This window comes from Artemia franciscana, chromosome 18, assembly GCF_032884065.1.
Source record: "Artemia franciscana chromosome 18, ASM3288406v1, whole genome shotgun sequence".
Lineage (NCBI taxonomy): Eukaryota > Metazoa > Arthropoda > Branchiopoda > Anostraca > Artemiidae > Artemia > Artemia franciscana.
The window spans coordinates 13,200,594-13,218,334 of record NC_088880.1 but is presented as its reverse complement, the minus strand read 5'-3'; the positions used below and the strand labels follow the sequence as shown (position 1 = coordinate 13,218,334).

Below are 17,741 nucleotides of genomic sequence, written 5' to 3'. Positions count from 1 at the left end.
GAAAGCGACCAGGACAAAAGGAATGTTCGATTAGCAATCAACAAAGCACCGGGACACAGGGAGTATAAATGACGACCAGGACATAAGTAAAAAAAAAAACTAACAAAACTAAAAAGAAGGTACAAAAAAACTAAAAAGAAAAAAAAACTGAAAACTAATAAAAAAAACTAAAAAATCTAAAAATCTAAATAAACTAAAAAAGAAAAAAAAAGGAAAAAAATAAAGGAGAAAAACAAAACTAAAAAACGAATGTATATACAGACCGGGACACCGGGATACAAATGACGACCGGGACACAGGGAATATAAATGACGACCGGGACACAGGGACACAACTACAACGGGGACACCGGGGGAAACAGGGGGATATAAATGACGACCGGGACACCGGGACAGGGAATGGTCGATTAGCAATCACCATCAACAAAGCTCAAGGGCAATCATTAGAATCATGAGGTATAGATCTGAATACAGATTGTTTTCCCATGGACCATTATATGTTGCATGTTCAAGAGTCGGTAAACCTGACAATCTATTTATATGCAAAGACAATGGGACAGCAAAGAATGTTGTCTATTCGCAAGTTTTACGTAGATAAAACCATATATATATATATATATATATATATATATATATATATATATATATATATATATATATATATATATATATATATATATATATATATATATATATATATATATATATATATATATATATATATATATATATATATATATATATATATATATATATATATATATATATATATATATATATATATATATATCTATATTCACAGGTTGGACATAGGGACACAACTACAATGGCGCGTAACTATTATGGCGCGTAACGACTTACGCGCGCGGGGGGGCTTGGGGGGGGCACGAAGCGCCCCCACCAACTAGGTGTTGGGGTGGCGCGAAGCGCCACCCCAACAGCTAGTATATATATAAAAATAAGTTGTCTGTCTGTGGATCTGTGGATCAGGTGACGTCATGTTTCTGTGTCGGCTGACGTCATGAAATTAGTTGCCGTCAATTTTGCTTTGACGGTGACGTCATTCAAGTTATATAAGACATATGTTCACGTAGAAATCTATTAATGTTTAGGTTTACAATGACTGATGAAGATGCTCAAAGAGTCTATGCCAAAAAACTTGCTGCTGATAGAGAAAGTCAGAAAAGAAAGCGTGCCGAGGAACTACCAGAGCAACGCGAAAGCAGACTTGCTGCTAAAAGAGAAAGTGAAAAAAGAAGGCGTGCCGAGGAATCAAAAGAACAGCAGGTAAACAGGCTTGAGGCTGATAGAGAAAGAAAGAACAGAAAGCATGCCGAGGAACTACCAGAGCAATGCGGAAGCAGACTTGCTGCTAAAAGAGAATGTGAAAAAAGAAGGCGTGCCGAGGAATTACAAGAACAGCAAGAAATCAGGCTTGCTGCTGATAGAGAAAGTAAGAAAAGAAAGCGTGCCGAGGAATCACAAGAACAGCAAGAAATCAGGCTTGCTGCTGATAGAGAAAGTAAGAAAAGAAAGCGTGCCGAGGAATCAGAGCAACCTGAAAGTTATCGCCTGGCATTCAGGTACAACCCAGTCGATGATTATAGCTTGAGTAGATGTGTTCAAATCGGGACAATGTCTAAAATTTGTCCCTATTGCAAGGCCTTGAAATTCAATGGTGAAACAATGGGAATGTGTTGCGCCTCAGGAAAAGTTAAACTTCCTCTATTGGGTGCACCACCAGAGCCATTGAAGACTTTCCTTACTGGAACTACGTCAGAATCTAAGCGTTTTTTGTCAAAAATCAGACAATACAACTCATGTTTCCAAATGACGTCGTTTGGAGCCCAAATCGAAAATCCAGATCAATTTATGTCTACTTTCAAAGTAAAAGGGCAAATTTATCATAAAGCAGGGTCCCTTCTACCATTCTCAGGCGAGAATCATAAATTTTTACAATTGTACTTTATCAGTGATAGAAATTCTGAATTGAATGCACGTTGCGAAATTTCTCCCAACGTTGAAAGGACAATCGTTTCCCAATTGCAACATCTTTTCCACGAAAATAATAATTTAGTGCGTCTGTTCAAAACAGCCATCGATTTGATGCCTACTGATACTCATAAAATTGTTATTTCCGCTGACAAAACGCCTCCTGGCCAACATGTGCGTAGATACAATGCTCCGACTATCGACGAAGTGGCAATCGTTATGGTCGGTGATCAGTTTTTACCTCGAGATATTATTCTTCATAAGCGAAACGCTCAGTTGTTAAGAATTGCTGAAACTCATCGATGCTACGATGCCCTACAATATCCTATCATTTTTTGGGATGGAGCCGACGGCTATCACTTTAATATTAAATTGATGAATCCAGCCACTAACAAAGAAATGAATAAGAAATGCAGTGCAATGCATTATTATTCCTATAGACTAATGATTCGGCAGGATGAAGAAAATTATATTTTAAAATGCCGTGAATTGTTTCACCAATTTGTCGTGGATATGTATGCTAAAATTGAATCAGAACGTTTGCTATATATCCGCCTGAATCAGACCAAGCTCCGCTCTGAACAATACATTCATTTGCGAGATGCAGTTATAAATGACGGTAATACCACAAACGTTGGAAGATTAACAATTTTACCTTCGTCATATGCTGGCAGTCCCCGTCATATGCATGAATATGCTCAAGATGCTATTGCGTATGTTCGTCTCTATGGTCGTCCAGATTTATTTATTACATTTACATGTAATCAATCTTGGGACGAGATACTGCAGCTTTTACTTCAAGGACAATCGGCGGTTCATAGGCATGACATTACGGCACGTGTCTTCCGGCAAAAGTTGAAATCACTGATAAACTACCTTGTAAAACATGAAGTGTTTGGGTCAGTGCGATGCTGGATGTACTCAGTGGAATGGCAAAAACGAGGTTTGCCACACGCACATATACTAATCTGGCTACATAAAAAAATTACTTCGAACGAAATTGATGATGTGATTTCCGCTGAAATACCTGATAAAAACGTCGATAAGGGGTTACATGATATTATTGTAAAAAATATGATACATGGACCTTGCGGTGCACTGAACGAAAATTCACCATGCATGGCCAAAGGAAGGTGCACAAAGCAATATCCTCGACTTTTAGTACCCAAACAATTACTGGCAATGATGGTTACCCACAATATAGAAGAAGATCTACTGAAGATGGCGGTAAAACACCAATAATAAAGAAGCGTAACGGTACCACCATCGAAGTAGATAACCAGTGGGTTGTTCCATATTCCCCATTATTATCAAAAACATTTAATGCACACATAAACGTTGAATACTGTAACTCCGTAAAGGCAATCAAATACATATGTAAATACGTCAACAAAGGCAGTGACATGGCAGTTTTTGGCTTGCAGTCCGAAATCAAAGATTTCGATGAAATCGTAGAATATCAGGCTGGAAGATACATAAGCAGTAATGAAGCTGTTTGGCGAATTCTTTCATTTCCGATACATGAACGTAGTCCAGCTGTTGTTCACTTAGCGATACATTTACAGAATGGTCAACGTGTTTATTTCACGGAAACCAACGTGCAACAAAGAGTCCTGAATCCACCGGATACAACATTAACAGATTTTTTTTCGCTTTGCAAAAATGATTCTTTTGCAAAAAAACTGCTGTATACTGAAGTGCCTTCGTATTACACGTGGAATACTAAAAATAAGTTTTACGCAGTTAATTTGTATTTTGGAACCAAATGAAGCGGTTAATTATCCATCTGAATTTTTAAATTCCATAGATCCTTCAGGGTTTCCACCACACGTGCTACAACTAAAAATAGGCGTACCAATAATACTTTTAAGAAATATCAACCCACCAAAGCTTTGCAATGGCACGCGACTTGCCGTAAAAAAAACAATGGAAAACCTAATAGAGGCCACAATCTTGACAGGGCCTTATGAGGGTGAGGCTGTTCTTATTCCTCGCATTCCCATGATTCCAACGGATCTGCTTTTTCAATTTAAAAGATTGCAATTCCCAATTCGATTAGCATTTGCAACCACCATCAACAAAGCTCAAGGGCAATCACTAGAAAAATGCGGTATAGATCTTAATACAGATTGCTTTACCAATGTACAATTGTATGTTGCATCTTTGAGGGTCGGTAAACCTGACAATCTATTTATACGCACAGACAATGGGACAGCGAAGACTGTTGTATATTCACAAGTTTTACGTAGTTAATTTGTATTGTATCTATCTATCTATCTATCTATATAAAAACGAGTTGTGTGTATGCATGTTTGTTTGTTTGTAAAAAGAGCGTTTGCATATGACGTCATTATTAGTACATACGGCTTTGTATATGGACAGACAATGGGAAAGCCAAGAATGTTGTATATTCGCAATTTTTACGTAGTTTGAAACACATATATAAATCTATCTATATTCACAGGTGGGACACAGGGACACAACTACAATGGCGCGTAACTAATATGGCGCGTAACGACTTACGCGCGCGGGGGGGGCTTGGGGGGGCGCGAAGCGCCCCACCAACTAGGTATTATATATATAATACCTAGCTAGTATACCCAACAGCTAGTATATATATATATACATATATACAGAACGACTTCTGAAAAAGCCACTTACCTCATTTGATAGAAGATGAGTTTTGCCCGGTTCTATGGGATTTTTTTTTTTTTTTTTTTTTTTTGTTTGGCACTCATGGCGTTAGAACCTTTGGTCAAAAGATAATATGTAATCGAAAAACACTGACTGCTATGAAAATAAAGTAAATATTCACCTTCTAGTGAAATTTGTATTTTCTATTGCCTATCTTGATAAAATTTTATCTCTAAAAAATTTTCTAATTTTACATTTTCCTTATATAATTTTTGTTTCATGTAAAAAATTTTGAATTTTTATAATTGTTAATTTTACCATTGTCAAAATTATAATTTTGAAATTTTATGATTCTTGTTTCCTGTCGCATTTACCTCTAAATGTCGTACCTGATATTTCTATGTCTTTGAGGTAGCTGCCAAAACCATTTGCTAAGTTTTTCTTGGCAACAAATGAAAACTGTTTTCTAAGCTGTTAGCTAAGCTGGGAGGAAGTAGGAGGATTAAAGCATGATTAAAAGCATATTGCTCATTCTTCCTTTGAATGCAGCTCAGCAGTCGATTTTTGAGCAATTGTTTCAAAATTTCATAATGTCAAATAGAAACATTATGCGAAACAGCGATGATATCTGAAAAGATTCCCCTCAAAATATTTGAAAAATATTATCTAAAAGTTTCTTTTTTTAGAATTTATAACACTTCTTTCGAATTAGGAAAGATTAGATATTAGATAAAAGATAATGAGTTTTAACTGTCATTATTGAAAAAAAATGTATGAAAAAATGTGCCCTCTACGTAAATTTAATATCTCAATTGTCTACCTGATTAAAATCCATGTCTAAAAGAATTTTTAGTGACGTCAATTGTTGAAGTCCAAAAATGTCAAATCAACTCGGGTCACAAACGCCACTATTTAGGAAAAATGAGTTTTACCAGTAAGTTTATACTGTCTACCCACATAAGTTCTTATTTATGCAGGATTTTTTTATTGCGTGACATCTTCTTTAAGCAAATAATGTATAATCTTTTCATCAGCTAATAATAATTCTTCTTTTATTTTAGGGTAATTTAGTTCTACTGCCTTTAAATTTCCTGTGTAATGAAAATTTACTGCCCGCTGCTGGTGCGAAAGAATCCTTTATGCCGACTGCCTTGTGGACATGAAATGGTTTGAAGCCATTGGCTCAAAATTGGGTCAATTTGATATGAGTTAATGGTGCTTTATTCAAATATGATGTGTGTATTTTTTTTTTGAATTTGGAGATAGTATTTATCTCTAAAATCTATTGATGAATGTTGAAAAATTTTTATTTGTAAAATGCAAAACCGCTTTTTGACTAGTCAAGTGCTAAGAAAAGACCTACAAATAATTTTTTCCTTAGTTCGCACTTACCAGCTAAAAAACAAAAAAAAAGTGAAAACGCGGTGCTCATGTGTAGTGTTGACTTTAAAATACCCTACGTTCCTAATTACCTTAATATGTTTGTATTTTCTCTTTTATCTTCTTTATTTCATTCTTATGTGCCTTAATTTCATTCCAAGGTTGTCAAAATTGATTCTCACTAAATACTGGTGGATTTCAAATAACAGAAAATAATGGGCACAGATCTGGTAAGCCAGATTTCGTGCGTGAGATCCGATACTCTTTTAATGAATTCAGGAAAATCAAAGAATATTCCACAAAAAATGGTATAGTTGACAAACTTGCATCATATGTTGTGCCTTATATTAGAAATATAGTACAATTTTATTCATGTTTTAATCAGTGAATATGTAATATCGTACTTTTATGTTGTTTGTCTTTTCTCCTTCATACAATTGGACTATTAATGTTGAACCACGTAAAAATTATAAAAGTAAAATTAAGAAATCAAGCTATAAAAGTTACACAAAATAGGGAACCTAAGGTTGGTTATTTACCTAAGGTTTACCCAAATCCGTTTTTCAACTGTAGGCTTACTAGTCGAAGAGTACGTTGGACAACAAGCATAAAAAAACCTAGCCTATACTCTTTCGAAAGGACTGGAGAAAAATACTTACCCCTATTCCCCTGAACACTGCATTATAAGTCCCTTTACACTCTTCCCCCCCCCCATGACCCACACACAAAAATAATGAAATTTTCGACCCGATCCCCCAACCTTGAGACAAAAGAGCGTATACTGTCTTTTGGTGTTTGGGAACCAAATAGTCCCTGAATTTACTCCAAACAAATATCAACTCCCACTTCCCGCTGTTTGCTTGATAAAACGGACAGTTACCAACCTTTCCCCTTTGTGTTTACTAGCCTTTCCATTTCCCCAAAAAAGTTACCCCTCCCCCCGTCCTGACTTAGTTTTGTTCTAGAAAGGATTATAATAGTTAAAATTACCCAGAATCAAACTATGAGCGAATGAACCACAAATTAAAGTATATTTTTGCATAGTTCTGTAATGATGTGGCAAATTTGTTTGCAATATCATCTGCAAACTACATAAAAAAAAACCGCTAACCTAGCAAATATAGTATGCAGGATATTCTGATTCGACTGTATGTTAGATATTTCTTCAGTTGAAATCTATCTTTGCTTTTTCGAGTTTATTAGATATATAAAAAAAAAATTAAATAAAAGCGCCTTAAACTGTAAAGCAAAAACAACCGAAACATTAAAATACATATTTTAATGTTGGCTATTGCTGCCATTTTTAATAACTGTACACAACCCATTTTTCTTAATTATGTAGATTTATCTTTTATGCTGATTAGATTCATTACTTCAATGTGCTATTGAATCCTACCCCGAAGGAACGTTCCTGTTGGTTGAGACATTTTTTCTAAATTTATTTTTACATAATAAAATTGTGATTTATACGTTTAACATTCCTATTTAAACTCTTACTCTGTGTGTGTATGTGCATCCATGTGTCATATCTGATATTTTAAGGTAGTTTTGTTATTCAACTTAATAAAATCATATCCAAGAATATCCTCAATGTTCTTTTTATTCTTTGATGCATATTGTTCTCTTTATTTATTCGGTGTTCTTTTCTATTGTTTTGTCGTTCCATTTTGTCTATGGCCTACTAGCCTTCCATTGCAAGTGTTATTATTCCTATTTTTCGTAAGGATAGCAATAAAAATTAAGTGGGTGGGAATTTTTAGCCAGAGATATTCTCTCTAATGTCAGGTCCTGGACATTGTCAGGTTAAGATGCTCCGCCCATTTTTTACTTTGTATAGACTATAGACAAAAGGCCCGTTCTTTGACTCATCGAACTGTTGAGATTTTGCAACTTTAGACATAAAATGATTTTAAGTAAAATCTGGGGACTCTGATCTTATTTCTTAGGCCGCTCACATCAGAGTTCTCCCTTCAGTATTCTATTTGGTAGTTTGCAGTAAGATCATAGCACATTCATGAAGCAAAAAGCGATAACTGGAGAAGAAAGAAGCAAGATCATAACACTTTGATTAGTCAAAGAAGGAGTTTTGTGATTTGGCTCATTGTCTTTTGATTATTTAATCCTAGAAATATGTTTGTCGGTTTCATTAGTTACATTTTTAGTTGCCGCATTTTCAAAGTGCCTTATAATCCCCTGTTGCCTATATATGGTTATGGAACCAAGTTTTGAAAATTCACCTGTATTTTAACTTTTGAAGTAAATTGTTTGATTTATTTTTATTTATTTAATTTTTGCTTAGGACAGAGATTAGTGCAATACAGAAGAGATATTTTTGGTAATTTTAGGTAGCAGAGAAGGGGGTAAGGTCATTGCCCCTCCGTGTCTGGAGTGTAGTTTACTTTTATTAAATTTTAGCTATATTTATAATGATTTTTCCGCTCGAGAGACTCTGTCATTGAATAATGGCATTCAGATCTCGTATATCAAACATGTGGCCCACAGGCCACATATTACTTGTCAACAAATATCCTGCCACTTATGTAAATTATAACCGATACCAACATTAAAGAATGCTGAAGGAGTGGGATAAAATTTATTAACCCCTTTCTTCTCTAACCTATACACACAGCGCAGAAGGAAAGATATCCTAAGGTCGGTGTGAAAGATCCCTAGAACATTATAGAAAATTGAGACAATTGAGAAAAAATGAGAACTGGGTACTGGTGACCTTTTGTGCGTTAGTTTTGGTGCATAGGGCCTACCAAACAAAGCATCTGCTATACGACCTGCTTCTCTCAGCCCACTGAGCATGGTGTCATGAACATTAGCTGGGTAATTCCTTATTGTGTGCTCACCTGTAATAACCAAGCAAAAGTAAGAGGTGAAATTCACATATTATCTTTTATTGTTCGATAAAAGGTAAAGATCAACTATGTAATTCCACTAAGATCCCTCCCATTTCAGTTTTATTTGAAAAGACAGGATGTCTACTTACTAATACCACCTAGAGCTGGCTTCCAGATCAATCCTAACCCTCAAGTATCAAATTGGCCAAGGGGAAATTCCCAAGGAAGTAATTGAAATGAGATCTGCAATAACAAGACAAAAGGGAAAGCCAGAGATATATTTACTAGATGGTGTTGGTTTATTCAACTGAACTCGCTTTGTGCAGGGGCATAGTTTCGTTAAAATCCTTGAGGGGGCAAAGGTGGACCAAATTTTTCAAGGTAAAGTGAAAATGACATTTAGAAACGAAAACAAAATGAGCCATATAGTACCATAAATGGAAAGAGATTCTGAATAGAACTGAAACGTTTACCTGAATTATGGAGGCATATCTTAGTTTTGGAAGAAAATAGATTTCAGCTGGGGGGCAAACCGGGGTCTGCCTCATGGAAAATTACCGCCCTGCTTCTGTGCATCTGAAATCTAGTCACAAGGATTAAAACTTAAAACTCAAGGATAAAACATGAAAAACAAACATTTTGTCACAAATTAAACCAAGGAAAAACCTGTTTTATAAATTTGAATACAATTTTGAATTCAATATGGGTATTTAGTATTTTATATTTTTCTTATGTGCCTAAGCTTGTTTAAGCTTTGCTATGGAGATTAGAATTCAGCTTTATTTACTGTTAAAATTAAGAGGCAAATTATTGAAGATGTCTTTATTTGCATTTTAATTTCTCTTGAGGTTTAAAAGAGGAACTTTTTAATTTTAATTCATCAATTCTTTTTTAGTTTAGGATTGACAATGTATTATTTATACATATAAAGTGTTATCAGCTATTTTGGTCTATTTTTGTACTGCGGTAAGTGCTGATTCTGTTATACAAAATATCATGCTAAATCTTAAATTAAAATATTAAATCGTAGCTCAATGGCAAAATGCACAATTTAAAACTGCTTTATCCTACACTTTTAATTAACTACGTCATTTTTTGTTATTTATTTTTCACTTTGATTGTTATTTAGACCTCTGTTTTTGCTAAAAGCCATCTTTTATGTGATTAGAATTTTTTCTTGCAGGACAAAACATTTGTACCGATCTAAGATCTTTTATAAGGATAGTTGGATACAGTATAAACGTATATAGCAGGTCATGGTTACAGCAGTAGTTGTAACTAAACAGTTCTTGGTAACGAACTGTAAGCAAGGAACTATGCCGCTTAATAGTAACCAAAATTTTAAGAAACAGAGTCTTGATAACAATAGAAGTATCTAAAGAATCAGATTTCGATGCTTATTTAAAATACGTAAAATTCATGAAATTTAATGGTGCTCATCAAAAGTTATGAACTTGAGAAAAGTTGCTAAATTTTTAAAAAGGAAAAATCACCCCCAAAACATTAAGTGATTTTAATGGAAATCACTTCACCAGATTCAGCATGCCAGAGAACCCTACTGTTAAGGTTTTATGTTCCTATGTACAAAAATACAATTTTGTATTTTTTTTTGCCAGAAGGAAGATAAAGGATGCTCGTTTATTTGGTGTTATTTGTTTTTCAGGTGTGATCATATCGAAGCAGTAATCTTAAAAATCTAGAGATGGGTCATTTGATCGGAAAATACAAAAAACCTAATAACTATGTCTTCGAGGATGACACCCCAACTCCAAAAGTCCCTTGGGAACGTCTGCAAGTTATGAACTATGCCCATTGTTTACATATAGTATTGGCTATTGGGAAGCATACAGACGTTTTCAGGGGGAATTTTTAGGGTGACCGGGGGGGGGGGGTGTTACGTGGGAGGATCTTTCCATGGAGGAATATTTCAAGGGTTAAGGGAATTTTCCGTGGAGAGGAATCCAGATTTTCCAGCATTGTTCAAAAACGATCAGAAAAAAAAAAAAAAATTCTTCAAGTGAAAGCTAGGAGCAACTTAAAATGAACCAAAATTATTACGTATGTGAAGAAGATCACCTTTCCTCATTACCTCACTCTTTACGTTAAAGTTGTTATAGTACTTTTAAAATAGGTATGTATTCTAATTAAACGTTCTTTGTAATTAAGGAGTCATTCTTAAGGAATTGCTTCGAACAAGGAATCCCCCTTATATACATAATAATTTCTGTCCATTTTAAAAACCTAACGAGTTTCAACTTTCAAATTTCTTCAACTTTCAGTTGAAGAAATTCATTTTTTTTAATTTAATCTAGTAAAAAATGAACACAGCAGATAGTAGCCCAAATAATATTTTGGCCTGAAGAAAGATTATGGATGCGTGTTTATTTGTTTTGTTTTTGTTATTGTTTTTTTTTTCAGAGGTGATCGTATCAAACCAAAGGTCCAAGAAAAGCGGGAGAGGGCTTTTTGAACGGAAATCAAAGGTTTTAGTGCTCCTATTAAGTGACCAGAAAGATTAGTGGGCAGCTAGGCCTACTCCCACGTTTGTTTTCTCCAAAATCTTCCATTCAAATTGTTGAGATGAAAATTTTGTGCAACATTATTGAAATATCCCAAAACTATGCCTTTGGAGATAAGATAACCCTCACAGCCCATGGCCTTTGGGGGGTCATAACATTGTTTATTTCTAGTATTTTTTATTAAGAATTTTTAATACAGTTTTTCGGATTGGGGATGGGTGGTGATTTTTCTGCTGAGAGGATTTACCATGTTAAGCAAATAATTTCGGTGGATAAACTTTTCAGGAACAATTTTACAATGGTGGAATATGTCAGGAAATTCTTCGTATCTGGCTTACTCTTTGAAAAATCGTAAAAATCACGAAGCTTTACTAATTCAAAAGCTTTGTGTGAACCAGGTTTTCTACTGGAAATACAACCTGTGGAAAGTGGAACTTTCAAGTCAAATGTCTTATGTATTGTTTGTCTTTGTACCATTGAATGCATACAATCATTAGCAAGGCGATAGCGCTGCCTAATTAAAGACCACAGGCAACGCAATAGCGCTGCATAATTAAAGAACAACCTTGGCACAATGTTTTTTGGGTTAGACTAGGGTATTTTGTATAGAAAGAGTTGTCTCAGAAAATTTAAAAGTGGCTCATTCGACCAGAAACTTAAAGGGCTAGTTCACTTTTTATTTGTCGCCAGGAATCGGAGGGCAGCCAGGCCCTCTTGCGCTTATCATTACCCCAAACACATCGAATCTAAATTTTGAGATAGCCATTTTCTTCAGCGTAGTTGAAGCGTATGAACACTAGATTTTGAGGATGAGCCCCCCCCTCCCTCCTCACAGCCTTCAGGGCATACAAGGTTGTACTTGGGGTAGATGCGGTTCTTATAGAATGAGTGGTAGTATAAACTTTAGATTGGACTCATTAGATTGGAAATCAGAAGTTCTAGTGTCCTTTTTAAAAGTCATCAATTCCTTAGATTGTTTTTATATTTGTATCTTTTTCAATATTCTTACCTATTTTCGGTCGTTTTTTATATTCTCCCACCCCCTTAACTTATCTGGTGAAGCGAATTTGAAGAATTGTTATAAAAGGACAGCTTTAAAATTAGGTTTAAAAAATTATATTTTATAGTCTGTAGTAGATGCTCTAAAAAATGTGGAGAACAAAAAATACACGTCTCTTAAACAGAACACCCCGTATAGCATTGAATGTTTGGCTTCTTCAGAAATTTCTAGATATTTTCGCATTTTGTGTTCTATGTTGATTTCCTACTAAGCATGAAGTATTAACAATTATGAGTCAGCCAAAATTTTGTTCCATAGTGCGACGAATAATAAAATGAAGCATTAGGTTACAACCGAAAGAGGACACCCATCAAAGCGCTGAGGTTAAGGTAAACATAATAGAACTTGAGAAGTCTATCAAACTCTTTTTTGTATCAGGTTTTATAGAGCTGACTAGCCAAAGTGAATATGGTGTCAAGCTCTGAATTTCAGGACATTCAGCTCTATCCTTATAAATACACAGTTGAAAATTGGGTTCGTGAGATAGCAGAAAGGTATCTAGGATTTATAGAATTTTGACGATCAACGGAGTCGAAGGCCGTGGTGTAGTCAAAGTAGAATATTAAAGCTAGAGGTAAGTTATACCTTTGGAACTGTTGGATAATAAGTCGGGTGCCGAAAATATTATCAATGCAGCCTCTGCCTGGCTTGAAGCTAGCTTGATTTTCGCGGGTAATTTTCTCCCGGGCACTTTTGAAACAATTCAAGTGAATTATCCCGAATATTTTTACCGCGATATCTTTAAGACTTATTCCTCGGTAATTTCTATATTCAGTTTTGTCTCCTTTCTTATAAAAGGGTAGTATAATTGAAGTTCTCCAGTCCTATGGGAAGGAATTCGCTTTCTATACGTCTTGAAGGATGCCATGTATCTGTTCAGCTGTTACTTCGGGGCATTTTTTGTATAGTTCAGGAGGAAGGCCATCTTCACCAAGGGATTTATGTTTCTTTAGTGTTTTTATTGTTTTGAGGATTTCAGCTCTTGTAGGACGGCCTAACTCAACATCATAGGGCTTTTTCTCGACAGATGGGGGAAGATCGTCAGAGGGGGATGAATTAGAGGGATTTAGGAAAGATTGAAAATGTTGTCTCCATCTGCTCATCCGATCGTTCTGGGAGGAAATATTTTTTCCTTGGTTGTCTTTGACAACTTCTGACACAGTTTCCTTTTTCCCTGTAGATTTTTCGAGAACCTGATAAAGATTTGGGGCATCATCAGCCCGGGATGCTTTTTTCAGTGAGATGGCAGCTTCTTTCCACATCTGTTGACGATCAAGTCGCGAAGAGTGAAATATTTGCTTAAGAAGGTCTTTGATTGCTCAGAACATAATTGTTCTGAATGATCCTTAAGGCTTAACGAATCAAAATCTGGAGCATCAAAGCGGTTAGTCAGTTCTAAGCTGAAGGCATGTTTGACAGTTTCATCCTTGAGCATATATAAATTTTCTAGTACCCAATTTAAGTGACCAAAAGGACTAGAGGCAACTAGCCCCATTCTAGGCCTCCTTTTTCCCAAAAGTCGTCCAATCAAAATTTTAGCATAGTCATTTTTGTCAGCATTGTTGAATGGTCCCATAAATATCCCTTTTTGGGTTAAGAAGACCCCCCACTACTTGTAAGAATAACTCTCTAAGTCAGAAAGTTTGTCCATTGTTTACGTAGAGTATTTGCTATTGGAGAGTGTACAGGAATTTTCCAGAGGGCCATTTTGTGCTTGATATGGGTTTCCATAAGGAGAATTTTCCAATTGGAGGGAAATTTTATGAGGGTGAGGGTGAACTTTCCAGAGGAAATTTTACACTTGGGGGATTCGACACAATTCTTGTACGAAATTCTTTTTATTTGTCTCAAGTTCTCAACTCAATTTTACATGAAGAGATAATCCGAGGGAATTTTCTGTGGGCTGCGTTCAGTGTGTTTGTATTTCCAGTAAAAAATTTCCCTGGAATGGAGGACTTCAAGAGAAATCCAGAAAAACAACTAGAAATTATAGTGTTGTTCAAGTAAAAGTATCCTAACGAGAATTTTACAGGCTGAATCGTTTACAAGACATGTTAAGGGGGAGGGGGGGAGAGAAATCTCAGAAAGGATAGAGTTTTCTGGAGAGAACTTTATTGAAAGGGGGAGGTATTTTACATGGGAGAGAATATCCAAGGGGGAGTTTTCTGTAAGGGGAAGGAAGTTTATGGGTGGTAAGCCTGATTAATCGGCATTATTTGAATAACTGTCAAAAGCTACCCTCTTGCTCATTCAATATCTTGCTCTTTACGCAAAAGTTTAATCGTTTGTCACAATTCCTTAAAAACAGCTGCTGAAACACAAAGTCTGTTTAATTAGAAAGCTTTTATAAAAGTGATAAAATATTAGCATAAAGAACAAGGTATTGAGAAGGGGCAAACCCTATTATATATGGAATAGTTTTATTTCGCTTGGAGTTTCCATCTTGCTCCCAAATTTCATTTTAAAACACCTTTTTTTTTATGTAATCGTACATAAAACTTACAGGAACAGATTAATTCAATAAGTGAGTTCTTACTTGGTAGTTCTGTTGAAAACATTTTTATGTTTTTGATCAGTATCATATTTTGAATAGGCTGGATTTTGTTTTTCACTAGATTGCCCTGAGGGAGCGATCATAATATTTTACGATAAACGCAGGTAATCTTAAGACTGCAAATTAAGCTTGTAAAAATTTATTTATCCTAGATGTTTCCCTGTTTTAGTTATTAAACTGGGCTAAATACAGACCAAAAAGATACTTCAGTGTTATGCGAATTTCATGTCGTAAAAAGGGTTTGGTTCTAAAACTTTTTATTTCAATTTCAATTGCTGTTTCAATTTAAATATGTTTCTGTTTTCTGTTGAAGTTTCAAGCTCCTGAATTTTATTTTTTTTTGCCACAAGCCAGACCACAGATGCGTGTTCATTTGTTTTTTCGGTTTTTTTTTAGTTTTTTTTTCCTCAGGGGGTGATCGTATCGACGGTGATTCGTTATCACGAACTGTTTGAAAATGGCCAAACTGTGGCCAGGAATTTGGGGGATTAAGTCGTCCCCAAATACATAGTTATTGGGTTTTCGACTAAGCTGAACAGAATGGCTATCTCAAAATTTTGATCCGGTGACTTTGGGGGAAAAGTGTGCATAGCAGGGGGCCTAGGTGCCCTACAGTTTTTTTATAACTTACAAAGAGCACTATAAGTTTTAATTTCCTTTAGAATGAGCCCACTTGTGAGATTCTAGGACCACTGGGTCGATATGATCAACCCTGAAAAAAAAAAATAAACACGTATTCGTAATCTGTCGAAAAAAATATAAAATTCCACATTTTTGTAGATAGGAACTTGAAGCTTCTACAGAGTGATTTTTTGGTACGGTGAATCTGATGGCTGTGATTTTCGTTATGATTATGTTACTTTTAGGGGTTTTTTCTCCCAATTCTCTGAATTAATACACATTTTCTCATGCTCTTAACTTTTGATGGGTAAGACTAAACTTGAAGAATCTTATATATTTAAAATCAACATTGAAATGCAATTCTTTTGATGTAACTATTGATTTCAAAATTCTGTGTTTTAGAGTTTCGGTTACTATTGAGCCGGGTCGCTCCTTACTACAGTGCGTTACCACGAGCTCTCTGAAAACTGTTATACGGCTATATTTTAATTAAATATTTAACTTATAGAGTTGGTTATTTCATTTTTTGATTTCAATTATTTTCTAGAAGAATATTGAACAAAAAAAATACAATCAGCTGAAAAAAAGCAGCTGATTGTAATCAGCTGCTTGTAAGCAGCTGATTGTAATCAGCATTACCATCAGAGATTGTAATGGCAGCCGATTAAACAAGAATTACTAAACAATAAATCAACTTAACTTTAGGTTATGTTGATATAGTATGTATATATATATATATATATATATATATATATATATATATATATATATATATATATATATATATATATATATATATATATATATATATATATATATATATATATATATATATATATATATATATATATGTTGATATAGTTGATATAATGTTCTGGAGGTCCTGCTGTCCATAATTCTCTGTTATAGTTTTCATAATTTTGTTACTAAATTATATTTTGATCATATTTTAAGTGAATTTAATCTTGTTTAATCTAGCTCCGCTTTTTCAGTGTCGTCGGGTTTTTCTGGTTTTTCAAAAAAAAAGTTTTTTAGTTTGATGTTCCCTGTGTAAGTTTTAATTTTATTTTTCTTTGAGTTCCATCCCTTTTAAAGTAGCAAGGACAGAAAAAATGGAATCCAATTGTATGATTCCAGAACTATAGATTTGAACCTTCAGAACTTCCTCACGATTATGCATGTTTATATCCTTTATAAGATGAAGTTTACAATTGTGCTCTTTTTCCATATCCCAAATGTCACATTGCATGTTTATATTCCTTATAAGATGTAGTCTACACCTGTGCTTTTTTTCCATATCCCATATATCCCATATCCCAAATATCCCATTACATGTTTATATCCCTCATAAGATGTAGTCTACACTTGTGCTCTTTTTCTACCCAAGAAAGTTCTATTGCTGCTGTTTTAATTGTATGCTTAAATTTTAATGCTTAAAAGTATTGGTTTTAGACGGTCTATTGGCCACCCTGAATTTGAGAACTGGTAAGGAATTTAAACTTATTTAAAAATTGTCTCGTATGCTTTAATTCAAAATGAGATCCTTACATAAAGCTTCAAGTCAAGAGTCCAACAGTGGCTTAAAACAGCCAAGGCTGATATTGACTCAAACGAATGCACATAAAGAACCTCATTCGGGAAAAACTTTTGGGTTAAATTCGATAAGTCTCCTGATATTGAATGTAATTGTAACTGTAAGGCTACAATCTGGTTGCTGAAAAAGAAAAAAAATACAAGTTCTACATATTATAGGTAATTTTTGTGTTTCTGATGTAATTTTGAACTTAGAGACGCAGTAAGGAAAGCTTTTCTTTACCTCATGTCAAGATTGTATCCATGCAAAGTGAGATAGTGTTTGGAGAATATTCCAGAATTTTTTTTCTGGAATATACATTCCATTGATCAACATGCGAGAAGTTTTTTGTACTCGTCTATTTATCCCGACCCGACTCATGTTCATGATCTGAGTAAAAGGTTTCTCTGTCTACAGTCAGAGATAATTAGCTTAGTCTCAGTAAGAAAAAAAAAACTTTTATTCAGGTATATTTTAGTTAAATATTTCGAAAAGCAAATCTCACATTGGACAGACTGGGGGGTTTTACTTAGTTAAGTATTTGGTGTGTAAGTGTTCGCAAG

At 34.7% G+C, this 17,741-nt stretch overlaps 1 protein-coding gene and 1 long non-coding RNA gene across 2 annotated transcripts in view; one reads left to right on the top strand and one right to left on the bottom strand.

Moving 5' to 3' along the window:
* LOC136038636 (phospholipase D1-like) overlaps positions 1-8,278 on the top strand; it is a gene marked incomplete in the record, with an annotated part of 372,020 nt that extends 363,742 nt beyond the window's left edge. Inside the window, 1 exon segment of the mRNA XM_065721881.1 lies at positions 5,687-8,278. Within this exon segment, the coding sequence (XP_065577953.1) occupies positions 5,687-5,788 (102 nt within the window).
* Positions 1-17,741, bottom strand: part of LOC136038640 (uncharacterized) — a 133,527-nt gene that overhangs the window by 80,476 nt on the left and 35,310 nt on the right. The window lies entirely within an intron of this gene.